Source organism: Chlamydotis macqueenii, chromosome 7, assembly GCF_036417535.1.
Source record: "Chlamydotis macqueenii isolate bChlMac1 chromosome 7, bChlMac1.mat, whole genome shotgun sequence".
In the NCBI taxonomy this organism is placed as follows: Eukaryota; Metazoa; Chordata; class Aves; order Otidiformes; family Otididae; genus Chlamydotis; species Chlamydotis macqueenii.
Window position 1 is genome coordinate 14,417,991 of NC_141562.1, and position 24,405 is coordinate 14,442,395.

A 24,405-nucleotide genomic window follows, 5' to 3' on the forward strand; every position below is an offset into this window, starting at 1 on the left:
AGCAGCCAATGCGCGGGGGTCGGAGGGGCCGGGGGAGGGGGCGGCGGGGGAAGCGGCGGGGCCGGGGCCATGGCGGAGGAGCCGCCTTGCTGCGCCGTCCTCGCCTTCCTACCGCCCTCCCGCCCCGCCGGCAGCTGCAGCGGGGTGGTGCTGAGCCGGCGGCCGGGGCTGGTGCTGTGCCAGGCCGCCCTCCTCGCCCCCTTCCTGCGGGACGGCCCCGCAGCCTGGGCCGAGCCCCGGGCGCTGCATCCCGACTCCCTGCAGCCTGTCCCGCGTCTCCTGGTCCTGCGACCCTCGCCGGAGACCCCCGAGCCCGGCTTCGACGCCTCGACGGCGCGGCGGCAGCACGAAGCGCGGCTGCTGGCGCTGGTGCCCTGCGGATCTTTCCGGCGAGCCCTGGAGCCGGCCTTCGGCCCCGCCGAGCGCTGGAGGTTCGGCGGCGAGGCGGGAGGCGACGATCCGCGCGCCCTGCACTGGTTCGCCTGGCTGCGGGTCCCCGGCCTCGACCGGCCCGAAGGCGGCTGGACGCCCCGCGCCGCCGCCGCTTCCCTGCGCAAGGGCGAGGAGCTGCTGGCCTGCGGCTCCCCGTTCGGCGCCCTTTGCCCCGACCTCTTCCTCAACACGCTGAGCAGAGGGGTGGTGAGCAACCTGGCCGGCGAGGAGAACGCCCTCGTCCTCACCGACGCGCGCTGCTTGCCCGGCACCGAGGGCGGCGGAGCCTTCGTGCCGTCGCCCGCCGGCCCGCGCTTGGTGGCCGTCGTTGTCGCCTCCTTCTGCTGGAAGGGCGCCGAGTGGGTCGGGCTCACCCTGCTCTGCTCCCTGGCCGCCATCTTGCGCAGCAGCGCCGATGTCTTGGACGAAGCCGGCATCGCCGCGCCGCCTGTGCCGCCGGCGCCGGGGCGGACGGGAGGAAGAGGACGGTGGGAGGCCCTGGGCTGGGCGGTGCTGGTGGAGCGCGGGACGGTGTGGGGTTCGGGGGTGCTGCTGGCCCCGCGGCTGCTCCTCACCTGCCGGCACGTGGTGGAGGCGGACGCCCCGCTCCGCGTGACGCCGGCACCCAGCCCCGGCCGGTGAGTGCGCCGGTGTTGTGCCCCCCAACCCCGCGTGTCCCCCCCCCCCCCCCCACCGTCCTCCCCTCGCCGTGACGTCTCGTGTGCCGTGTCCCCAGGGCTGCCGCCGTCCTCGAGGGGCACGTGGTGTTCGCCACCGAGGAGTCGTCCCCCTTCGACGTGGCGGTGGTGGAGCTGGAGGAGAGCGTGCCGGCCTTCGTCCCCCCGCGCCCGGCCGACGTCTTCCTCCCAGGTAAGCAGCCGGGTGGAGGGGGGAACGCATGGGATGTGGGGGGGGGGGGGTGGGAGCAGGGGTCATCCCCCTTGCACCCACCTCTCGCCCCCCTGCCCCAGGAGAGGAGGTGAGCGTGGTGGGCTTCGGGGCGCTGGGGCGGGGCTGCGGCCCCTCGGTGACGGCGGGGGTCCTCTCGGCTGTGGTGGCGGTGGCCGGGCGCCCCGTCATGCTGCAGACCACCTGCGCCGTCCACGGGGGCTCCAGCGGCGGCCCCCTCGTCTCCTCCCGCAGTGGACGCCTCCTGGGTAAGCTGGGAGGGGGGGGGGAGGTCTCCCCTGGGTGGGGGGGGGGTCCCATGGGTGTCCCCCCGGTGACGCGGGCGTCGCTCCTCTCCCCGCCAGGCATCGTGGCCAGCAACACCCGGGACACCGACGCGGGGGCCACCTACCCCCACCTCAACTTCTGCATCCCCATCAGCGTCCTGCAGCCCCTCGTCGCGCGCTACCGCCGCACCGGAGACCCCGCCGCCTTCGCCCCGCTCAACCGGGCGGGCGAGGAGGTGCGGGCGGCCTGGCGGCTCCAGCAGCGCCCGGGACCCCCCAGCAAGCTCTGACCCGCCCCCCGCTCCCCGGCCCGCGGGGATTGTTTTGGTTTATTTTATTTTATTTTGTTTTGTTTTCTCCCTGGAGCCATAAAAGCTGTGAGTTGAGGTGCTGGTGTCCCGTGGAGCCGAGCGGCTGGGGTGGCAGAGGGCCTGGCTGGGATGGGGGGGTTGGATTTTGGGGTGGGGGGGGTGGGGGGGGGTGCTGTAAGGGGTGCTCTGGGTGGGGTTGGGTCAGGGGTCTTGTGTTGAGGGGTAGAGGTTGGGGTGCAGGATGGGGCAGGATGGCAGCTTTGGGTCCTGCCACGGCTCAGGGCCTTGGGGTGGGGGGGGATGGGGGGGGTAACTTTGGGGCTGGGGTCCTGGAGAGGGTCAGGGGGGTGGGCTGGGGGTCAGTTCCCCCCCCCCCAAACCCAGGAGGGCACCTCCACCCCTGCCCCTCCACCCCCCAGCCCTCCCTACCTGGGCGGGGGCACCACCAGCAGCCCTGGCCCCCGCGGAGTGGGGGACACCCCCCACCCCACCCAGCACCCTGTGGCGGGCCGGTGGGTGCAGGTTGGGCACCGGGGGGGGGGGTGGGTTTTTTTGGGGCGGGGGCGGAGGGCAGGAACGGCGGGAGAGCCTTTGACACAGCACGGGGTATTTATTTCACAGCCGCTACACAACGCCGGGGGCCGGGGCAGCACGAGGGGCTGGGGGGGGGCAGCTTATCTATGGGGTTTATTTCCTTTTTGTCTTTTATTTTTCTTTTTTTTTTTCCCACTTTTATTAGCGCCCTTTGCCCGGTTGAAGCCCACGCAGCAGCACACTAGGCCTACAAGGCTCTACTCAAAAAAAAAAAAAAAAAAAAAAAATTAAAAAGCTCAAATTGGCGCAAGTGCGGCCCCCCCTTCCCCGCCCTGCTCACCCCCCCCACTCCCTGGACGAGCACCCCGACGCCCCGTCCCGCACCGGGCTGGGGCGGGGATGCACCCACCCCATGCCCCACCGGCTGGGGGTGTGGGGGGGGTCACGGGGGGGCTGCGGCCCGGCCGTGCCGCCCGCCGGGCTCTCCCGCTCCTCTACCAGATGTAGCCGCCGTCGTCGCCCTCGCCCGCTTCGCCCTCCTCTTCCTCGCCTTCCTCGCCCGCCTCCTCCGGCTCCTTCTCCTCCTCATCCTCCCAGCCCACGCTGCTCCCGAAATCGCCGGAAAACCCCGTCGCCTCTTCTGCGGGGGCGAGGGGCAGGGGTTGACGGTGGGGTCCCGGCGCTGCGGCCCCCTTCCCGGGGCGGGTGGGGGGCCGGTTCCCCCCCGGGGCTCTCACCGCAGTCGGGGGTGCCGTGGGCGCGGGTCCCCGTCAGCTCGGCGCCGTGCTGGTCCACGCACCAGCACTCCCCGCCGCCCGGCTCGCACTGTGCCCGCCGGTAGTACCCGTCCTCATCGCAGCTGGGGATGAAGGTGCCTGCGGGGAAGCCGTGACCCCCAAAAAAAAAAAAAACCACACGTGCAGCACGAGAGCCCCCCGCAGAGCTCCCCGTCCCGCCCCAAACTGGCCGTGCGGGGCCTGGCTGGGGCCGCAGGACACCCCCCTCACTCACCCGGCTTTTTTTTGGCTGCTTCTTGGATCTGAATCTTCTCCAGCTCCCTGAGACAGGGCGGCTCTGCGGCACCCGCCCCCCCCATGCCGCTTTTAGGGTGGGTGTACACCCCCGACACCCCCCCAACCCCAGCATGTTCCCCCCCCCCCCCCCAGTTGCTGCAGCGTGCCTTGGCATGCAGCCCCTCAACCCCGTGGTGCGCTTCCCCGTGACCCCCCACAGCGTGCACACCCTCTGCCCACCCGTGTGCAGCCCCCCCCCCCCGCAAAGACCCCACAGCGCGCATCCCCCCGAAAAAAAATCCCATGGCAAGCACCCCCCACCCCAACCCCACAGCACAAATCCCCCCCGAACCCCGCGATGCCCCGCAGCACGCATCCCCCACAAACCCCGCGGTGTGCATCCCCCCCAGATCCCACGGCATACAACCCCCAACCCCCCCAAAAAACCGTGCATCCCCCCGCCGCGTCCCGGCGCGCCGCCACGCACTTTCCCTCCAGAAGCAGAAGCACCACTCTGGCGCGGAGACGCGGCCGTCCTTGGAGGTGTCGCAGGAGTTGAAGAAGGCGCGGATGCACACCTCGTACTTGTCCAGGTTGATGGCGGCCAGCTCGGCCGCGTCCAGGAACAGATCCCCGCTGGTGTCCAGCCGGCCGAACATCCACCCCACCGCCTCCTTGCAGCTGGCCGCCACGCTCCTCTCCAGCGCTGCGGGGCGGGACGCGGCCCACTGGCTACGTGGTTCTCCTATTTTTTGGGGTCAACGCCCCACGTCCCGTCCCCGCACAGCACCTACCGGTGGCGGGGCTGGCGGGGAGGCCGCCGGAGCCGTTCTGCTTGGCGTTCTCCCGCAGGAGCTGGAACCAGTCGCGCAGGCGGTCGCCCAGGTCGGCCAGGTCCTGCCCGGTGCACGGCTCTGGTGGGGGGAGGGGGGGGGGTCCAGGAGGGCGGCATCAGGCTGGGCAGGGCTTGGGGGCACCCAAACTGTTGCCCCCTCACACACACATCGCGCTCACCTTGCTTGGCGTCGCCGGCGGGGCCATGCGGCGTGGGGCAGGGGCACTGCCCCTCGCACCGCACCGTCAGCTGCTTGCTGGCCAGGCACGCCTGCTGCTCCAGCTTGCACTGCGGGGTGGCAGCGGGACGTCGGGGGGGACACGCGCGGCACCGCGTCCCCCGCCACCTCCCCGTGCCGAAGCGTTGCCGTCCTTACCGCCGAGCTGTAGGTGTGGCCGTCGGAGCCGCAGACGGCGGCCAGCGGGGCGGCGTGGCAGGGCTTGCAGCCCCCGTGGCCCTTGGCGCCTGGTAGCTTGATCCTGCGTGGGGTGGAGGGGTGGGGGGGATCGGAGCTGAGCCCCCCCCCACCTCGGCTCGGCCGCCCCCCCGTCCCATCCCCGTCGCCCTCCTACCTGTGCTCCAGCTTCTTGCGGCTGATGCACATGGCGCGTTGGTAGCCCTGGGCCACGCAAACCTTGTGCCGGCTGCATTTCACCTTCTGGCAGGGGTCCTTGGTGGTGTCCAGGCCTGGGGGGGGGTTGGCGGGGGACACAGGGAGGAGGGGGGTGCAGCTGGGGACCCCCCGGCAGCGCTGGCCGCCAGCCGGCCCGGCACAAAGCGCCATTCAGGCCGCAGCTGGGCGGCCGCTTTCGGCACCAGCTGCCGCATCCCGGCACGCACCGGCCCCGCCGCCGGAAGGGAAAAACCCGGGGAGGGGGGTGCGGGCAGAAAGCGTCGTTCCCCCGCAGAGCCCCCCCCCCCATCCCAAACTTGTCCCCGTGGTACCTTCATCCCCGGGCTGGTTGTCCTCCCAGCTCTTGATGTAGTCGTCCTGCGAAGCGGGGAGAGCTCGGATGAGCGCAGATAGGCGGCACGTGTGCCACTGTCCCGTGCCCTGGACCCCTCACAGCGGGAGGGGAGCAAGCAGGGGTGGGGAGCAGCCTCCCCCCAAAAGCAGCAGCCCCTCGACGCTCACCTCCACCTCCTGCCAGCGTGGTGGCGAGATGACCCGGCCGGGATGGAAAAAGAGAGAGAAAATTTTAAAAAAGAGAGCAAGAGCGCCTGCCGTCAGCCCCCGGGCCGCCCCCCCGCACCCAACCCCCTGCTGAGTGGGCACCCTGACCTTCCGAGGTGCCCGAAGCTCCCCAGATGCCACCAGCGCCCACCACCAAGGTGCTCCCCCATCCCTGGCTCCAGACCTGTAACCCCCAGAGAGCTTTTACGCGGGGGAAGAAAACCTTTCCCCACGGCGCCTTGGTGGCGAGCGGGGAGGGACGAGGGGGAGGAAGCCCCTCAAACGCCCGGCAAGGTCCCAAGCGTGACCAAGAACCCGGTGGGCGACAGTCCTCGCGCCGCCGGCCTGGATTTTCAGTACCGAGCCCGGAGGGAGCAGGGGAATATGGATGCTGCACCCCGCAGCCCCGAAATCATCCCGGCGGCATCGCTCGCCCCCGCGGGACACTCTGGAGCGGGATGCGGGAGCATCCCTGCTGCCCCGGGGAGGGCGAGCCGGGGTCTGGGTGGCGGCTGGAAGCAGAGGAGCGGGAAGCAGCTCCGGAGGGGACGTCTCTCGATCCGAGGCGGCGGCGTTTGCGCCGCAATCGCTGGCCCCGCGTGCCCGTGCCGCGATTAGCGACGCTGCGGCGCCCAGCAGCTCCCTGCGGCACGGCTTTCGGCGGGGCCCTCGCCCTCCTCCCCGCCCTACGGTGGGTCACGCTCTCCCCACCGCAGCCCCACCAGCGCCGCTGGGCCGAAAACCCCACAAATCCACGGGATTTGCTTATTAATCCGCGCTAACCGCCGGCAGGGCCGCGGCCCCCCCGGGCCCGGCAGCCCTGGCACAGGCGGGCAGGCCCCACGCGTGCAGCCAGCGCCTGGGGATGGGGGGGTCTCTCGGCCCCTGAGCCCCCCCCAAAGATGGGGTGTCACGTCCACGCGCGCGCCCCTCAAGCATCCGCAGCCGTCGAGATGCTGGGTGCCCGGCGTTGGCGTCGGCCCGTCGGGTATGTTGGTGGAGGGGGTCTCCGGGGAGGCGTTCACCCCATCCTTCACGCCCTAACTGGTTTATTTGGGGTGGGGGAGCCGCGTCCCCACTGCTCTGCCCCACGCCGGGGTGGCATCTCCCGGCGCCGCATCCTTGCCGCCAAGGTGAACCCAAGCGCGCGTCTGAACAAAGACCCCCGGCTCGGGGTTGCGGGATGGGGGGGCTCAGGGTGTTGCCCCCCTCCCTGCTCGGCTGTCACAGGTCCCCCCCCATCCCAGGGTGGGGATGAAGGGCTGTGCCCCCACCCTGGGGGACAGGAGCATGGGGGCAGAATGTGCCCAAGGGGAAAAAAATCCCCAAAATCCCTGGTTGCCCCACAAAATTAAGGTTTAAGGGATGCGGAAAAGCAAGGGGTCACAGGGTCCTGAGCCAAATGTGCTGGGTCACCTGCCACCATCCTCATCCTCGCCCTCCCCGCCGAGGGACCACCGTGATGCCAGGTCACCTGCCACCATCCTCATCCTCGCCCTCCCCGCCGAGGGACCACCGCCCCGCCCGGCACCTCGCGGGGGTCCGGGGGAGCGGGAGACCGGTAGGGTGCTGAGCTGGGACGGCCCGTGCTGGGCCCTGGGAGGGGTAAATGAGGAGGGGGGACAGGGGTGGCACCCCCCAGCACTCCCCTCCAGGGACCCTGGCTTTTGGTGGCCGCGGGCGCGGTGGCGCTGCCGAAACCCGGAGCATCCCCTCGGGTACCGGTACCGGAGGGAGGAGGAGGAGGAGGCGGGGGTCGCGCTGCGGCAGCCGCAGCGGCGGGGCGGGGAGGGGGGCTCCCGGTGGCGCATCCCGTGTGTCCGTCCCGTGTCCCCCCCCCCCCCCCCGCCCTTTCCCCGCAACCGGTATCGCGGACTCACGTCTCGGAAGCGGTTCCAGTGCTTGATCCTGCCGCCGTACTGGGAGATGGAGGAGAGCCATTGCTCGTCCTCCATGAAATTCCCGGGGCTCTCCCCGGTGGCGGCGGCGGCGGCGGTGGCGGGGCCGGGCCCGGCGGTGGCGGTGGAGGCGGCGGGGAGGAGGAGGAGGAGGAGGAAGGTCAGGAGCGCCGGGAGGGCGCGGTGCCCGCCGCAGCCCCGCATGCTGTGCCGCAGAGCCGGGGGGGAGCCGAGCGGTGCGGTGCGGTGCGGTGCGGGGAGGCGCCGGCGGGGAGTGCGGCCGCGGGGCGGCACCGGGCGGTACCGGCGGGGAGGGGCGGGAGAGGCGGGGACTCCGCCGCGCCCGCCGCACCTGCGCGCCGGCATCGGGGCGGGGGAGCCGCCGGCACGGCCCCTGTACCCGTCCTGCACCCCGCATCCCCGGTCCAGATCCAGTCCCCATCCTGCATCCCCTGTCCTTGCCCTGTCCCCATCCCGCATCCTCCATCCCGCATCCCTGGTCCAGACCCAGTCCCCATCCTCCATCCCCCATCCCTGCCCTGTCCCCATCCCGCATTCCTGGTCCAGACCCTTTCCCCACCCTGCATCCTCCATCCCTGCCCTGTCCCCATCCTGCATCCCCCATCCTGCATCCCTGGTCCAGACCCAGTCCCCGTCCCGCATCCCTGGTCCAGACCCAGTCCCCGTCCTCAGTCCCTGCCCTGTCCCCGTCCTGCATCTCACATCCCCGGTCCTGACCTAGTCCCCATCCTGCATCCCCTGTCCCCATCTCTCATCCCATATCCTGCATCCCCGATCCAGACCCAGTCCCCATCCTGTATCCTCCATCCCTGCCCTGTCCCCATCCCTCATCCCCCATCCCCCATCCCTGATCCAGACCCAGATCCTGCATCCCATCCTTATCCCTCATCCCTCATCCCACATCCAAACCTTAATGCCATCCTGCATCCCCCATCCCTGCCCCATCCCAGTCCTGCATCCTTTATCCTGCATCCCTGGTCCAGATCCAGTCCCTATCCCGCATCCCCTGACCCTGCCTTGTCCCTGTCCCTCATCCCCCATCCCACATCCCTGGTCCAGAGCCAGTCCCCATCCTGCATCCCCTGTCCCCATCCCACATCCTATATCCCTGGTCCAAGCCCTGTCATCACTCTTCATCCCACATCCCACATCCCTGGTCCAGACCCAGTCCCCACCCCGCATCCCCCATCCCCACCCTGTCACCATCCCGCGTCCCCCGTGCCTGCACCACACGCAGCCCCCATCCTGCACCCCCTGTCCCCATCCCACATCCTGTATCCGTGGTCCAGACCCCCATCCTGCACCCCTCATCCCGCAACCCTGATCTCTACCGTGTCCTCATCCTGCATCCCCTCATCCCTGCCTCCTCCCCATCCTGCCTCCCCCATCCTGCATTCCCAGTCCCTACGATGTCCCTATTCCATCTCCCCTGTCCCTGCCCTAACCCCATCCTGCAGCCTTGCCCTGTCCCCACCCCTCTTTCCCCATCCCACGTCCCCTGTCCCCATCCTGTCCCCTGATCCTGCCCTGCCCCCTCCTACAATCCCTGTCCCTGCGGTGTCCCCACCCCTGCCATGTCCCCGTCCTGCATCCCTTTTCCCGGCTGTGTCCCCACACTGCATCATCCCCTGTCCCTGCCGTGTCCCCACCCTCCATCCCCACCAAATCCCCCCCATATCCCTATCCTCCCGTCTTCCAACCCCCGTCCCCATCCGTCGTCCCTGCCACGTCCCTAAACCCTCCAACCGTGCCCACCCTGCGGTTCCCGTCCGCATTTTGGGGACACCTCCGTCTGCTTAGGCAAGGAGGGTGACAACGCACCCCGGCTGCAGCTGCGACGGCCCGACCGTGCCCCTCTCGTTTGTACAACAAGCGCTTTGGTTTCGGAAGCGCGACCGGCCGAGTAATTGTAGGTGATTGAAGGCGATTTTAGGTGAAGGAGAAATCAGAATCACCAGGATTAGGATCATGGAATGGTTTGGGTGGGAAGGGACCTTTGAAGGCCACCCATTCCAATCCCCCTGCAAGGAGCCAGGACACCTCAACGCCACCAATGCCCCGTTAAGGAAAACGCGAGCGCAAACAGGACCCCGTGTCCCGCGGCGCTCAGCTTCTGGTTCAAGTTGTTAGCGGCGGGGCTGGCGGCTGCGCGAGCAGCTCCCGCGTCCCTTCTTCGGGCGGCGGATGAGATTCGCCGAGAAGCTCTTCAGGCTGGGGGAAAGGCGACGGCGAACCGGCGTGAAGTGCTCTCAGCACCTCCCTGCATCAGGCTGCCTCTGCTCGCCCGGGGCAGGGTTTCGAAGGCGGCCCTTCCTCCTCCGCTTGGAGAGCGCAAAGGCGTTCGGCTGCGAGGAAAAGAGGAGACAAAAAAGCCCGACGGTTGTAATCGGGTCTTAAAAACGATCGCTACTACAAGCGGGGCGCTGCCGGAGCAGCCGCTCCGAAACCGTCACCGGAAAGAGGCCTTACCGTAAATGCTTTCTAATTAACATAGTTGTGCGCTGGAAGTTTAATTACAGAAACTATCAGTGCAACAGGAGGAGATAAACACTTTGCTTTTGAAGGGAATTCATTTATTTGGAGATCTACATCACACAGGCACACTGCTGGAGATCCAAGCGATGCCCGACCTCAATATCGTTAAATCACGCTCCAGGGAGCTCTCTTGGATTTTAAAGACTTGTTTTAGGAACAAACTTCCTTCTTCTGAAAGAAAGCCAGGCTGAAACGTCGGCGATGCCCCAAAAGCCACCTGCATCGGTTCTTTGAGTTGTTTTCTTGGAAAACAAACAGGCGACAGCCACCAAGCAGCCAACTTTTGGGTACCGATGGGGAAAGGAGGCGGAAGGATCCGGTTTCCCCCTGAAGGGAGGGCAGGCAAAGCTGCAGGGAAACGCAACGTGCTTTTGTGGAGCCAAAGGGCACCCCTGCTCGGAGTTCTCCGGTTCCCGTCCAAAACTCACGGCCTATCAAACCACATTTTGCGCACGAACCGCGCGCCTCTGCAGGAAGAGCGCGCCCGCCACGGCAGCCGCCTTGCCGCCTCAGGAGAAGGCCAGCTGGCCGGACGTGGCGTAGTAGCCGGAGGCGTCCGAGGAGAACCTCTGGGAAAGCCGCACCGAGTCCAGCTGCGCCTCGCCGAAGGAGAAGTTCTCGAAGAGCTGAAAGAGGAGAAAAAAAAAAAATATTTGAGGGGCACCTAGAGAAACGCAGCCTGCAGCCGGTCCACGCGTCTCTCGCAAGAGCTGGCCCTGCAGAAAGCCTCCACTCATAACTTGTTTTGCCTTTAATAAAATTATTCTTAAATTTTCTTTTATTTTTATCCCCCCTAGAGCCTGCATTTAGGCTTTAAAGCAAAGAGGGTGCAAAACGATCGCCTCTCTTTATCTACACCAGCTCAAATTTTTTTTTTTTCTGACTGTGTCTCATTTAGGGAGCTCGGGGAGCCCCGAAGGCCACCACCCCGGCAGCTCTCCGGCACGCTGAGGTCGCAGGCTCCGCAGCAGCAAGGATTGAGGAGGGCAGGGTGTTTTTTTTCCCAATCCAGGCCACAGGACTCACGGTTACGGCTCAGTCCTAATTCAAACTAGCAGGCTAGAGGCGCAAAGCTCCTCATCCCAGCACTGACCCCGCTTTGTTCAACAAATCCTTCTTTGTTCGCAAAGACCGGAGTGCAAATTAACGAAAGCAAGCCAACGCCGGGACCCGGAGGGCGTGTCTCTGCTGATTAATCCATCTATGAAGCAGACCAAAAAAAAAAATAAAATGACATCAGAATTTCTTACGGGGGGGGGGGGAAGTTCAGCAATATTGCTGGAAAGGCTTCGTGTCCAAGCGTAAAGTGCTCCTCCCGCTCCATTAAGGCGCAGGAAATTGCTCTGGCTGGAAATATCAGCCGTGCCTTAGGAAAAGCTTTTCGGTGGAAACGCTGATTTCAAAACTTTACAGGAGCGCTGTGAGTCACCGAGGGCCTGAGCAGCGGCATCTCCCCGCCACAGAGATCTCCGAAATGCCCGTTCCATCTGCCTCTTGTTGATTTCTCACACCCCTTCCTGCCACAACAGAAGGCAGAACCCTAACAGGCCAGCGAAAGCCCGACGCATTAATTAATTAATTAATTGACCCATCCTCCTCGAGCCAGTGGTGTACCAGTTCCTCCACACAGCGAATGATGGAAACCCCAAACACCTAGTTAGCACCCGGAAGGCCGCACTTCTCCTCCTCCAGAAAGGCATCTGGCTCTGCCTGGCACTGATTCGGGCAGAACCGTTCTTTTGATGGTTCTCCCAAGGGTTCTCTCTTTTGAAGGTCCAACCAGGACAATTCCTGGTTAGGGAAAGCGATTCCCTGCCCATCTTCAGGGCAGAGCAAGCAGGGCTTCAGGCAGGGAGCATCGCTGAGGCGATGAATCCAGACTGCCAGCTTGCCCAGACAGGCTCTGGCTGAGGTCAGCAATTCCCCATCGTCACAGGACGGTCAGAACGGCATCTCTGAAGAGAAGGGCTATTTGCGTGTGTTGAGCCAGCTCCGGGTGATTGCTAAGCCCCCACTTGGGTTTGGAAGGGCTGCAGAGTTCTTGCTGCCAGCAGCCCACCTGCCAGGGACCACCACCACCACCTCCTCCTCCTGGACCTGCTTGCATGGCAGCACCGGCAGTCGACCCTCAAGCCGCTTCTGCAAAAGGCATCCGGGCTAGCACAAACGCCGAAAAAAAAACGGATTTCTCTGCATCGTGAGCATTTATTCACAGCTTGTCTGCCTAGACAGCCGGCGTCGGGCTCATCTGCACCTCTCTCCAGCCTGCCCTGCCTTTGGGGTGACACTTCTTGTCCCTTAAGACCCCGGCACGAGGACTTTGCACTCGCCGCTGATTGCTCAGAGTCGTATTAAGCCGCAACTTGCTGCCAGTTCTTCCGAGCGCGTACTCGGCGGGAGCCGGGGGGTCACGCAGGTCCCCGTCCCAGCGAGAGGCCCCAGCGCAGCAGCCTGGCTTCAAGGGACAGCACGTGCCCTAAAGCGGGGCACCCTGTTGAAAAGAAGTTGTGCTAAGGGAGCATCTCGGACAGAAAGAGGAGGAAAAGAGAGAGAAGAGAAACGACTCCGTTTTATACAATTAAAGATTTATACAATTAAAGATTAATTACGTTCCCAAAAGCTTGCGTAGTTGGCGTTAGAGGACTGAGGATAAAACGTCTCATGAATAAGAGATGCTGGTAAAAAGGGGGTTGGTCTCCTTTCTCTTTTTGTTTTGGCCGCTGTGAGAAGGAAGGACAGTTTCCAGCTCGCCGGTGCTCGCTGCAGCGCTCGGGCACATGGGAGCAGAAAGACAATCGGAGAGTCCCAGAAGACACCGCCCAGGTCAAGGGCCCTCCGTTCGCACACTGCTAAAAGCGAAGCAAAGCCCTGGTACCAAAGCACTCTGTATTCCCTTGGTTTTCTGAAGACCTACCACCTCTCGCGTGTTTCCCAGGGAGAACGCCACTAGAACTATTGATTTTTGGTAATGTAGCTGTACTTTCTGAGAGTAAACACGCTCCAAGATTTAGAGGACAACCACAGACGACTTTTTTTTCTTTGCGCTCTCATTTCAAACCAGGTTCTCACCGATGCTTCTCTGCTCCCTGAGGCTTCCCGTGACAGAAGCCACTGGACGCCAGGCACAGGGATCACAGCCGAGCCACCGTCCGGCCGAGATGGCTTCCGGTCATGAAAGCATCCCGCGCTCGGGTCCCTGGGGGCTCGGGAAGAGATTTCAGAAGGCCAAGCCTCTTCTTTCGACTTTCACTTCTATTTATCTTGGGGAGAAGCCAAGCAGAGCCGAGAAAGATATTTATATCTCCCCTCTTTCCCCAGCCACCACGGAAACGCTCCGGTTTCGGAGGAGGCCTGTAGTGCAGCTGACGAAATGCCTCCTATAAAAGCATTTTAGCATTTTTTTTTTTAATTCCGGGCCAGGGAAGAAGATACCTGGAGGTTGTTGCGCTTCAGGCACACCTAAGAGCGGCCCAGTCCCTTCCTGTCCCCTCCTCACGGGTGCCACGGGCCCGTCTTTTCTCAGCAAGAAGCACGAGGAGGTGCGGATCAGGAGCAGCTAGGAGGGAGGCAGTGGAGGGGGGCGAAGGAAAAACGCAATCGCCCGCACGGTTACCGAAAGCCGTGTCATTTGATTGGAGTGGGACGTGAGGCTCAGCAAAAGCGCAGTAATTCGCTAAATCCAAACGCGCCGAAGGATTTATGTCCTCGCTGCCTGAGGAATAAATAAGAGGCTGGGGGTTGGGGTTGTTTTGTGGTTTTGTTTTTTTTTAATGCTATAAATGAAAATAAACCTGATGGAGGTAAGGGTCAGCTTACAAAGTCAATACCACGTACGCTGTGCGAGCTACTAACGCCCACCCAGGGAACAGCACTTACCAGACTAAGTGCCCCCTGCCTCCCTGCCGCCTTCCCAAATCAAATTACAACCCAGTAAGGAAAGAGCATGATTAACTTTTAACCCCAGACCCAGCACCTCTAAGCAAACGGGCCAGAGATGTGCCTTGCCTTTCAAACCACAGCCAAAGGCTGGGAAACCGCTCGGCAAGGATGCCCAGAAGGACGCGGCGTCTCCCACGGGGAGGAAGCTGGTGCCTTTCTCTCATTTACGACAATTCCCTTCAGATGCTGGAAACCCTTCCTCCTCCGAGGTCCGTTCCCCTCTGTTACCCACAAATTACACAGCAGGGCTCCCTCGGGGCGTGACAATCGTTTTCTGGAGGAAGACAGAGGCTGAAGACTTGTTTTGGGAGAGAAAGAATCACACATCCAAACGCTTGGTCCTTGCAAACCCGAGCCAAAAACGCTTGTACAAACTTCAGCCCCCAAAACACAACAACTTCCTTATCAAAGGCACAGCAGCAAATCAAACCCAGGATGCCTCTTCTCTGCATTTTTTTTCCCCCTTTTGCTGTCTGTAAAGTAGGTTTTACCAAAGCGCTGTAGAAACAAATGCCAAGGAGGAAGATGAAGCCGTTAAAACGCGTGTTTAAACGATGTCGTGCTCCCCAGCGTGGGTATTCGTCAAGCGGCCGTCTTTGGGGGCTCGCTTCCCGCAGACAACCCTCCCGGAATGAGACAGCACCTTTGCGTTCCAACCTGGAAACCGGAGTAATAAATCACGGCGCTAATCCACGTAAGGATAGCAGCGACGCGTTTCAGCTCCGGTTACGAAGAGCGGAGACGCCAACGCAAACCGGTGCTTTCAAATCACCCGTCACGGGCTCAACAAGCGTGAGAAATATTAATGGATTCGCCTGGAGAAGCACCGGGAGGACAAAATAAGTCCAGGCAAGGGGAGTAAGAGGTGTTTAAAACTTCCTTCATGTCATCTCTGCCTTGCACTCGTGCCGCCTCGCCTGGATTTTGCTGCTACCATCAGGATTATCAATCAGGTTTTAAAGCCCTCCGTCGTCTACGGTAGTCTGCCAAAAAGGACCCATCCTGAATGAATACCAAATCCAAGCAGCTCTGCCGAGAGCCTCGCTGCTCAGAAATGCCGAGGGAACGGACGATTCACTGCGATGCCTCGCAGTTAAAAACGACCACCAAAGAGCAGCGTTATCACAGGATAAAACGCGTACGTACCCCTCCCCAGGTCTGTGGGGAGCTGGTTTTGTTGTGAACTCCAGCCCCAGAAAGCTGTGCCTTAGGGTAGGGGTATGATAAATTAAGGGCGAGCAGAGGCATGTAATGGCATTAGCCTGTGACCAATCAGCCTAAAAGTCCCGTCTGCCCCCGGCAGGGAGCTGAGGGGGGTCCTGTTTTCCGTATCTGGAACCAGCATAGAAATTAGCAACTTCTGAGACGTGGGAAAGAAGAAATTCGCAGGTCCGGGAACCTACGGCTGTGGATGAGCTTGCTGTCATTCCCGCTGCGCAGTCCACGCTGAGGGTGGGACGCCAGCAATCCCTTCTCTGCTGTTTTGCCTGCGTTGAAGGTGTTTATCCAGTGAAAAATCCCTTCCAGAAAGGCATGTGAACAGGCTGAGCCCACCTCCGTGGCGGAACACGTGCAGGAGGATCGCTTTCCACAGCCAACCCAGCACCGTGGCCACGCGAGATCACACCGGGAATCAGCGTCCGGCAGCGGACAGCGGCGCGGAGAGACCTCAACCCAGGAGATCAAACACAAGCTTCGGAGGAACCGCAGGCTTTACGGCTTCATCTGCTCCACGCGCAGGGACAACAGCCACCAGCTCGCCCCGCGGCAGCCGCTACCTCTGGTGTGTCGCGATCGGGAGCAGCGAGCGGAGGAACGAACCCAAAGCCGGAGGGACAGGAGGTTGCTTTCTGTGGGAAATAAGCACGCTGCGGTGCTGTTTTCAGCAGACAGCTCAGCGACGGAAAGGCATTGGGAAAAGAGGGAGCTCAAGGGCCAGCCTACCTGTGCCCCATTTCGGCTTTGTGGATTTACGCCACCGCTCCAATGGTCTACAGGAGGCTGTTACCTCCACAGCACGGAACGGCAGAAGCTGCCCCAGTTCCCAGTGCTGGCAGAGTTCCTTCCTCCTCGTCCTGAGAAATGCATCAAACCCCTTTCCATTTGCGACCTAAACTCCCCCAAACTACGACAGACAAACCCCAAAACAAATCCCCCAGTGGCTCCCAGAAGATGAGACACAACTGGGCAACGTGTCAAGATCTGGGGAGTTTGTTCAATTAATAGATTTTTTTTTTCTTCTTCTTCTTCTATTTTCAACTTTCAAAACATGTTTTCTGAAACAGTTTGGTGCCAAAAAAGAAATATTTGATTCCTGTATTATTCACTCTGGACACCACTCTGCCAATGATTATCTGTCAGAGGTTTAATTGCGCTTGGAAGCTTGCCAGCAATAATGCAGGCGAAGCGTAGGGAAAAAGAAGGTTAGACAGGCACTTATCCAGGGAGGCAGCTCTTCCCGGCATGCCCCACCTCCTCTCTAAATCAGCAACTGCTTCTTTTTCCTGGCTTTTTAAAGGACCGCTGGCCGGGCATCCAACACCTTCCATCATGGCGCAGGGGCTACGGGATTAAGACGTCGCAGTGTGCGGCTGGCTCTGGAGTGTCTCTCCATCACCAAGTCCTTCCACCCAGCGAACACAAGGAACTGGTTTTCTTCCAAAGCAAGGAGGCAGCAGAGACCCCTTCCCCTCATTTCCCTTAGAAAGAATAAAGCAAGTAGACTTCAGGAGGAAGCAAGTCTGGCCTTAAAAGTCCCAGCGGCTTATCTTTTGGGAGCACAGCTGATCTGTGTCATAACTAACTTCTGCACCGCTCGCATTCAGCATTACTGCTTCTCGAGTCGTTTCTATCCACAAACCACCAAGACCTGAAATTACAAACAAGCGAGCATCTCGGGTTAGCAGGAGCCCGACACGGGACACAAGTCAGGAGTGTCTCCTGTACGACACAGGAAATCAAATCACCAGTGCCATCCCTTGGAAAGCAACAATAGAACCACCTCCATCTGGAAAAGTACCACCAACGTAGGAGCAAGAAGCATGCACGGAGTTAGGGAGGAAGATCCTAGGGCGTACATGATGGGAGGCTTCTTTTTCGTATTTTTATTTTACTGAGCCAAAGTAAATGCCACGTAAATGCCAAGAAGCTTTTTTGGTGTGTTCACAAATGCCATCTCATGGGTGTTTTGCATATACTTAATGGAGTAATCACACAGTGACAGGCTGAAGAAAGGACCAAATGAGGGCAGTGGCTCCACCGTCCTCTCCTTCCCCAAGGCAGGAGGAGCTCGTTGCTGGCAGATCCTGGGCTAAGGTCTCCGGGACTCCCATTTCTCCTGCTCCTCTAGGGCAGCGCTTCATTCTCCTTCTCATTACAAAGATTTTCCTAACACCTGCTTTGAACCTCTTGCTGCAATTTAAGCCCATTTCCCCCCCACCCTACCATCAGAGCACTACTGGCAAAAGCTTTTGCATGCTTGAAGAGTTTTTCCCATGCGTTGTCTTCCTCCTTCCCTTTATTAGCCTCAAAACAGCTCAAAGTCTCCCAGCCTCAGCTCACAGATGACGTTTCCTAGCCCTCTGATTACCTTATTGTTGCCTTCTGGGCTCTTTGCACCCATCCACAGCGCCCAAAACTGGACAAGCACTGCAGCTGGGGGCTGAGCGCTAAGCGTAGTCAGAGGTTTACTTCACAATTTGCCTCTTTCTTTTATTTCCACAGACCGACTCAGCCGGCTCGTGCTCTGGAGCAGTCCCCCCGTTCCGTGGGGCTGGTATCCAGGCAGTTCTCCGTCCTCCACCAACGCCACCGCTCCCTCCCGGACCTGCCTTTTGTTTGCAGCAGCCCATTTGTTTCCGCTGGATTTGTCAAGACCGTTTGGAGCTCCGTTCCCTCGTAGCGACGCGTGCAGTTTTCCTGCCTCTCCCCAGCCGGGTTTCATCCGCAGACCTCGGAGTGGCACGCTTCATGCGGTCCGTAACACCCTCCCGACCTCCACAGGTGCGAAGCGTACGAGGTTTCCAGCTGAGCACCTCGAACACGGAAGCAGCCGATCCTTCTCCTCCGGCTGCTGCCATGCGAAACCGTCAGCTCGTCGTAGAACTGGAGCAAAGCCACCTCAGCTGCCAGAGGGTGATGCAAGCAGCGGGGAGATTGATTTAGACTTCAGCAAAAGTCTAAATCAATCTGTTAGGCTTGATTTCTTGCAAATAAAACTGTCTGGGGCTGGATGCAGGCCTTTGCTCTGCTGAGATGCGGTCCCCTCCTTCGCAAGCCAAATCTAGCACTGCTCCTGCCACTGCCACACGGCAGGGTTTTGGGTCCATTCCCCCTCCTCACCACAAATCCATGAAAATTCATGCGCTTGAGGAAGTCAAACCCTAGTTGCTATGGTGAAAGGCATTCAGCAAACTAAGAAACAAATACAAGTGGGACATTTGGAGGTTACTGGATCTTTGCACATCTTTTAGACAAGAATAAAAAAACCCCTCCAGCACACTAAAGGCTCCGCTGACTTCCCAGACCCTGTTACGCCTCAAACACGGGGATTCACGGTACAACTTGTTTAAGGAAATTAATAATCAAGCACCGCGTTTCTCCAAAGCAGCCTCATCCCCATGGCTCCTAGCGCTGCCTATGGCACACTGCAGGCAAGGGGATTCAGAAACCTTATCACCCTTTCAGCAAACCCTCGCTCTTCCAGCGCTCCCAGTTCCTGCTAAAATTAAGCCAGAGAGGTGCTGAGCACCTCTGAGGAAAGCCAAAAAGAGGCTTCTCCCCTTTACAGCAAGGTCGCATGCAGGCGAGGTAGGGCAAACCTTCTGCGCTCCCTGCACTGCGTTCTCCTCAGCGTGGCGTCTCAGCCTTCTCTCAACTCCTCCGACGCCGCCTCGTCGTTCTGCTCCAAGGCCCAAACATTCCAACAAAGCCATCTTCCCTCTATTGTCTAGTCTGATTTTTCAAATGCCACTTCAGATTCCCATTTCACTGAATGCAAATAACGTGAAAAAGCCTTTTTTCTTTTCCTGAAGAATATCATTTGTAGGAAAGCGTTTTCAAAGCAACCCCAATTTAATCTGCTCCACTGTCACATCCTCCCATCCCACTGTTGCTCTAATTGCGCTGCCGAGCCCCCTCGATCGGTTCAGCACCCCTCGATGACGGCAGGATCGGGACCGAAGGCAAAAATCCTCTCCTCTGCAAAGTGCCGTTACAGCCTTTCAGTGCTGCTTTTGATCCCTCCGTAAAAGCGAGGCCGGGAAAGCACTGGCTTATTTCTGATACAGTGATGTTGCACCACAATCTCTTACTCAGTCTGCTCTTACCCCAGCGGATTTTTGTTTGGTATTTTTAACTCTAAACTTTCCAAGCAGCCATCTCCCGTTAGGTACGTGTTCCAGTTGCTTTGGACCTACCTTTATCACCTCACTGAGGACAACAAGATGTTCTCACCTTTTCTGAACACTGGGCAGCTTTGCTCTCACCTAACGCGGGTTCCTTGGCCGTTTGGTTTCAGCTCAGCTTAAAAATACGCTGGGAAAAGACTCTGCCTCCTAAATTCACTAACAAAAGCGAATTGGCTGGGGTAGAACATGAGAAGGACTTGCCTGGAAGCGGAGCTGGTAACGGTGGCTCTACACAGGCGCAGATATTAATTTGTTCAGCGCTCGGTGGGTTTGGGGAGTTTTGAGGGATTAGGGGATTTATCTAGGGCAAGATTTTTCCTTTTCATGGTATCTCTCTGTACGGCGCTGCAGCAAATGTCTTAAACCGAACCCCTGCACAGCACAGCCACCGCGCTACCCTCACCCAGCAAGACAAAAATGACAACAGAGAACACTACTAGATGCGTTTGCTATGATCGGCCCCGCTATATCCGTCAGTAAATGCACTTTCCCTTCGCTCCACGTGAAAGCGGACACGATCCCATCATTTAATACCCTGTATTCCCTTCAAAAGAGAAGGGGCCTCATGGAATGGGCTCCAGCCTCGAAGCCCTCCCCAGCGCGTGTCGCTGCCTTGTCGGATCCGGTTCCCAGCCTCGCGTCCCCAGCTTAGTCTCCCCTAATGCCCTAAGACAGAAGATGCGCAGCTTTCAGCTCTTACACCTCGGTAGCTGGGCCCTCAATATTTAATCTCGTAAGCTGTTAATGCACAGATCTGCGCTAAGCGGCAGGGTTCATCTTTGTCTGTACTCAAGATTTGCTTCCCTCTTGTCTGAATGTGTCAAAGACCACCCTTTAACTCCTCAAAAATCAATCCATTTTAACCCAGTGAGAGTTCAGGAGGTTTTCTTCCTACTGTAAGCCTTCCTCTAAAAGTGTAACAGAGCATTTTGGCCAGGTGGTACCTTCACATGGCTTTGCATTTTTATTTATTCACCCCAGCCTTAGTTTTCTTCACTAAGTGAAATAAATAAAAGCCTGGAGGCAGCCAAGCCTCGTCTCCGGAGATGCAGGCAGCTGTCCCAGCCGCCTCTGTGCCAGGGCTGTGCCGCTCGGCCAGCTGCGACGCAGGGCACGCAGCCACCGCCCGGGAGGACGCAGGAGGAGGAGGGAAAGCGGAAGAGTTGCCAAACTGGCATCTCCCCGAGGCCAGGCTGCCTGCCCAGCCTGACCTTTCTCTCACGGGGAAAGAGCTGCTGCTGTCTTTCAGCTGTGAATTGCTGCCCCTTCCCTCCGCTCTCCAAGAGACGATTGCTTGGGCAGCGCACGCTCCCTTGGGCTTTCAGCACCAGCTAGGTCAGGGAGCCTATTTCGTGGATATTCTTCAAGAGCGAAGTAATTTAAACTCCCAAACGCAACTCATCCTACAGGATCTATTTTCTGAGCCGTGTGGGAAGGTACCGGCCTGCACAACCATTTATTAGCACAAATAGGAGTGGATGTTTAACTCTGCGGAACGGGTAGAACAAAGGATTATCAAATAAAATTCCGATTAGTCCTGCTGCAAGCAAAATACCAGCTGGAGCCTGGGGTAACGCAGGCACGCTATCAGCAAACATGTGCTGCCAGCGCATCTGCGCACACGCACCAGCTCTGACCGCAGGGGAGCCGCAGCGGAACCAAGGCGCCTCCATCGCACTCCGGTCCTGCTCTCCGCTAGGAAAAGCCTTCAGCCCAACGCCGTCGGACAAGTGCGATGAAACTCGAGTTTTCCGACTTGACGCCCTCCTGCCAGGAGCTGCGCTACCGTAGAGTCCCACCGCTCAGAAACACGTGCTGCGCGTTTCTGTACCTACAAGGGGACGGTGCCCGCAAGCCAGCCCGCCTAACTGCAGCCGTATTCATTAACGGCCCGTCGTTTAGATCCTGTTGCAAAAGTTAATGAAGCCACTTTGCGAGAGGGCGAAGCCTCCCCGAGCAGAAGATAAATAATGGATATAAAAGGGAGCTGGAAGGGAACCGGCGCATCTTCGCAAGGTCATGCTAGAATGCATCAGTGGCTGGCTAAGGCTGGGCTCCTCTGGTAAGGAGCCTGGAGCTATTTATGACTCATGTAATTAATTAATGCCAATGGGCGTTCTGCTGCAGGCACGTGGGAGACCAAAGGGAAATATGAAGCGAGGAGGTTAGGAAACGTAGGGGAGGTGGGGGAGAAATGATGACATTTCTTGTGGCAAGACATGCTTTGAAGTAATTATCAACAGTCCAAACAGCCAGCAGCTCTTTTGGCTACATCAGTACCAAATCAATTAGCAGCTTTAAAAATGCACCGGCTCGTATTTCAGAGAGCGGCGAGAAGAAGGAGGCAGGGCAGTTGCATTTCCAAGCGCCGCACACCGCCAGACCCACAGATGCTCAGACCCCACAGCGCGATCCACAAGCCTTGTGACCAGTAGAGGGAGCATCGTTAATGCCTTCCAAATTTTAAATGGTTTGGATGAGGAGCACTAAGGAAGACCAACGGCTTGATTTTACCTCCCTCTGAAGTCTGAGGACAAGTTTAGCAGATGCAAGAGAAAAAAGCAAAGGGCAAAGCGAAACGTGGGCGTATGACTTGAAAGCTGAGTCCCTGCAGGCGCTCGGGGCTCCCAACAGATGCACCTTCCCTTTCCGCAGCTCAGCTCTCTGACACCGGGAGCTAAGCACAAATCGCAGATGACAGAAAGGGACCAGTGGCTTTCCAGTTTTGGTTTGCAATGCTGCAGTCTCACACCGAACACGCAACACGTGGCGATGCTGAGTCACCACGCTGCGCTTGCACAGACCGTTTGAGGACAAAGAGAGCTTAACCTAATTTTGTCCCTTTGTTTGTCCTCTGCGCAGCCGAGATCAATCAGTTCCACTCCCTGCCTTCGCATCCCTGCGCATCCAGTGCTTCACACACTATACAGAGAAACTGCAAACACAAATAAAGCGCATCCTTTCCCTCCTCTGGAGCCCTAAAGTCCTTCTAGGCTGCCGGACTCCCACCCAGCCTGCATCCTCTCTCCTACCTCTTTGTTGCCAGAACATCTTCTATCGGTTCCCCAACGTATTCAAGCATTGTCCCATCTCCCTCTTATCGTAGCTGCCTGCAACAAATCCCCTCACACAATGAGGACTGAGAGTCGCTTACAACCCAGTGTTGTTTTCCATTTCCACCTGTCTGTGCTTGTCTTTTCTCTCTGGACGCTTGCAGGGGCCAAGCACCACCACATCGGTCTGATGCTGCCATCTGGACAAGCAGCAGAGGCTGCCTGTGGTCGCATCCGCGGCTGGGAGGCTGCAGGCTGCTCCCCTGCGAGCCGTACCCACCCCCACGGTCTGGGGCATCTGGCTTCCTTACCCTCGATCACTGCCAGAGCCCTCAGATCTGGCTGGTGGGACTCCCTACCGCTATCTGCTATTTTTCTGGAGCAAAACCATGCATATCAACAGCAGAGATTTAAAAAATGAAGAAAAGAGAAAGGGAAATCGCAGTCGGGTTTTGTTTCATAAATATATATGAGTGAGTAGAACAAGAGCAACAAAGTACTCCTTTCTGGTGGGCTGAGAATCAACACCAGCCTCAGTCTCCAGGGTAAAACGCGCAAAGTAAATGATAACACGAACACCCACTTAGCATCCGCGCTACGTACTCCTGATCCGAGCCCCACCAGCTTTAAGAACGCTTGCGTTAAACACTGTAATGCTCCCAATTACCAGTGATCTGTTTTCCAAACAGATTTTCTCTCCCTCCCCCTGCCCCAGGAGATCCCATAAGCCCAAGACAAAAGCAGACTCGAAGAGGTGTTTCAACCTCTTTTGGCTATACAATATCCACAGCTGGCTCGATTTCCCTAACGGTTTCCTACTGACCTTGAGGATATTTCGGCCATTAAACGACTCCCGTTCCTTGAAAGACGATTTACCAGCCATTGTATTGCTTCGCTCTTCCGCTGTAAAAAGAGAAGCCACCACCAGAATGAGCTTCAGATGGGAGAACTGCGTGTGCTGTACTTCACCACCCCCCACCCCACTCTCTCCCTCCCCAAAGTCAGCTGTCAGCTAATAAACCATCTTGGCCCAGTTCTTAAGGCAAAAAACCACTTCCACTCTGATTTTAAAGAGAAGAAGGCTGAACGTGCAGGAATTGGGGTCTCTGTTGGGATCCTGGAGGAAAGGCCCTAAATCACATCTACTGCTAGAGCGATTCTGCAGGGCCGATGGCCCAGTGCAACGCAGCTGCTTCCCTCTGGCTGAAGCCTACAGCGACCACCAAATGCCTGCGTCTTAGATCCATTTCCCCAGAGCACGTCTGGATTTTTACATAATCCCTAAGTACACGATCTGTTCTTTCCGCAGGACCTCTGCCTCCCTCGGTGAATAGATTCAATATTTCGTTTTCATCTCCAGCATTAAGTATGAAGCCCCACTCACACCCAGCACGCTATTCAAATCCTGCGTGGAATATAAAGCGACTTCTACGGCTCTCTGCTCTCACCGTTGTGTCTGAATGCCTCACGGGATCGTTCAGAATACAGACTCATCGTGCCAGACCCGGCTGCCCGCGTGCCTCCGCTAACAAAGAGCCGCATCGGCACTTTGAGGTCATATTTTCACCGGTTTTCAAGGCTCAATCACCATCTTTTCAGGGTTCCTACCGCCCGAGCGTGCTTATCCAACTGTAGCATCCCCTGAGCCTGCCGCTGGGTGCACAGAAAACCGTAACGCAAAGCAATGCGATAAGAGCGATGTCGCAGACTGCCAGAGCAGACAATCTTTTGGCAGAGACAGCAGACACTACACGCTCAACAGCAGCTCATATTCAGCCTCGTAGCCCTCTGAATCTGATGTAAGGAGAAAGACGCTGGAATCGTGTTCCTAAACCAACGGGCAATCTTTAACTTGACCAAAGAGGATCACGTTTTCATCTCGTTTAAAGGTCAGCGCAGCACATTGAGTTGTTCCTGAATTGTAACGTAACGTCGGGGCACAGACAGCCCGAGACCTCACCTGGTACTTGAACGCATTCCTGTCTGACCCCCATCTCAGGAGTACGACCAGGCGATGGCGTTTCTGAAGCTACAGCAAAGAATCTTAGAAAAGATCCAGAAAATGCTCAAAGCATGC

General features: G+C 59.2%; 3 protein-coding genes across 10 annotated transcripts in view; 1 reads left to right on the forward strand and 2 right to left on the reverse strand.

Annotated features, from left to right (window-relative positions):
- The first annotated feature begins 63 nt into the window (after positions 1 to 63).
- TYSND1 (trypsin like peroxisomal matrix peptidase 1) lies at positions 64 to 1,993 on the forward strand. Its single transcript, XM_086752232.1, has 4 exons — positions 64 to 1,070; positions 1,169 to 1,302; positions 1,404 to 1,589; positions 1,686 to 1,993. The coding sequence occupies exons 1-4, from the start codon at positions 70 to 72 to the stop codon at positions 1,895 to 1,897; spliced, it is 1,533 nt and encodes a 510-aa protein (XP_086608358.1). The 5' UTR covers positions 64 to 69; the 3' UTR covers positions 1,898 to 1,993.
- Positions 1,994 to 2,508: 515 nt separating this feature from the next.
- On the reverse strand, positions 2,509 to 7,662 carry SPOCK2 (SPARC (osteonectin), cwcv and kazal like domains proteoglycan 2). Its single transcript, XM_086752607.1, has 11 exons — positions 7,355 to 7,662; positions 5,436 to 5,444; positions 5,246 to 5,291; positions 4,873 to 4,987; positions 4,677 to 4,779; positions 4,480 to 4,588; positions 4,260 to 4,379; positions 3,953 to 4,171; positions 3,464 to 3,526; positions 3,190 to 3,327; positions 2,509 to 3,092 (listed from the first exon to the last, which is right to left on the reverse strand). The coding sequence occupies exons 1-11, from the start codon at positions 7,574 to 7,576 to the stop codon at positions 2,947 to 2,949; spliced, it is 1,290 nt and encodes a 429-aa protein (XP_086608733.1). The 5' UTR covers positions 7,577 to 7,662; the 3' UTR covers positions 2,509 to 2,946.
- Positions 7,663 to 9,944: 2,282 nt separating this feature from the next.
- ASCC1 (activating signal cointegrator 1 complex subunit 1) overlaps positions 9,945 to 24,405 on the reverse strand; it is a 31,046-nt gene continuing 16,585 nt past the window's right edge. For 4 of the 8 annotated variants that reach the window (XM_086751974.1, XM_086751975.1, XM_086751973.1 and 1 more), the window contains one exon: positions 9,945 to 10,554. In XM_086751974.1, the coding sequence (XP_086608100.1) occupies positions 10,079 to 10,554 (476 nt within the window). In that variant the 3' untranslated portion in view covers positions 9,945 to 10,078. Of the gene's footprint in view, positions 10,555 to 11,021; positions 11,130 to 13,541; positions 13,641 to 23,151; positions 23,232 to 24,405 lie in introns of all 8 variants that reach the window. The other 4 variants (XR_015259047.1, XR_015259048.1, XR_015259049.1 and 1 more) reach the window with 4 other exon arrangements.

Excerpts from the sequence above, each read along its gene's own strand:
- TYSND1 (XM_086752232.1), top strand. The coding sequence starts at position 70 with ATGGCGGAGGAGCCGCCTTGCTGCGCCGTCCTCGCCTTCCTACCGCCC. Across the intron at positions 1,071-1,168 it reads CCGGCACCCAGCCCCGGCCG|GGCTGCCGCCGTCCTCGAGG; the intron begins GTGAGTGCGCCG and ends CCGTGTCCCCAG. Across the intron at positions 1,590-1,685 it reads CCGCAGTGGACGCCTCCTGG|GCATCGTGGCCAGCAACACC; the intron begins GTAAGCTGGGAG and ends TCTCCCCGCCAG.
- SPOCK2 (XM_086752607.1), bottom strand. The coding sequence starts at position 7,576 with ATGCGGGGCTGCGGCGGGCACCGCGCCCTCCCGGCGCTCCTGACCTTC. Across the intron at positions 4,589-4,676 it reads GCCACACCTACAGCTCGGCG|TGCAAGCTGGAGCAGCAGGC; the intron begins GTAAGGACGGCA and ends GCCACCCCGCAG. Across the intron at positions 3,093-3,189 it reads CCACGGCACCCCCGACTGCG|AAGAGGCGACGGGGTTTTCC; the intron begins GTGAGAGCCCCG and ends TCGCCCCCGCAG.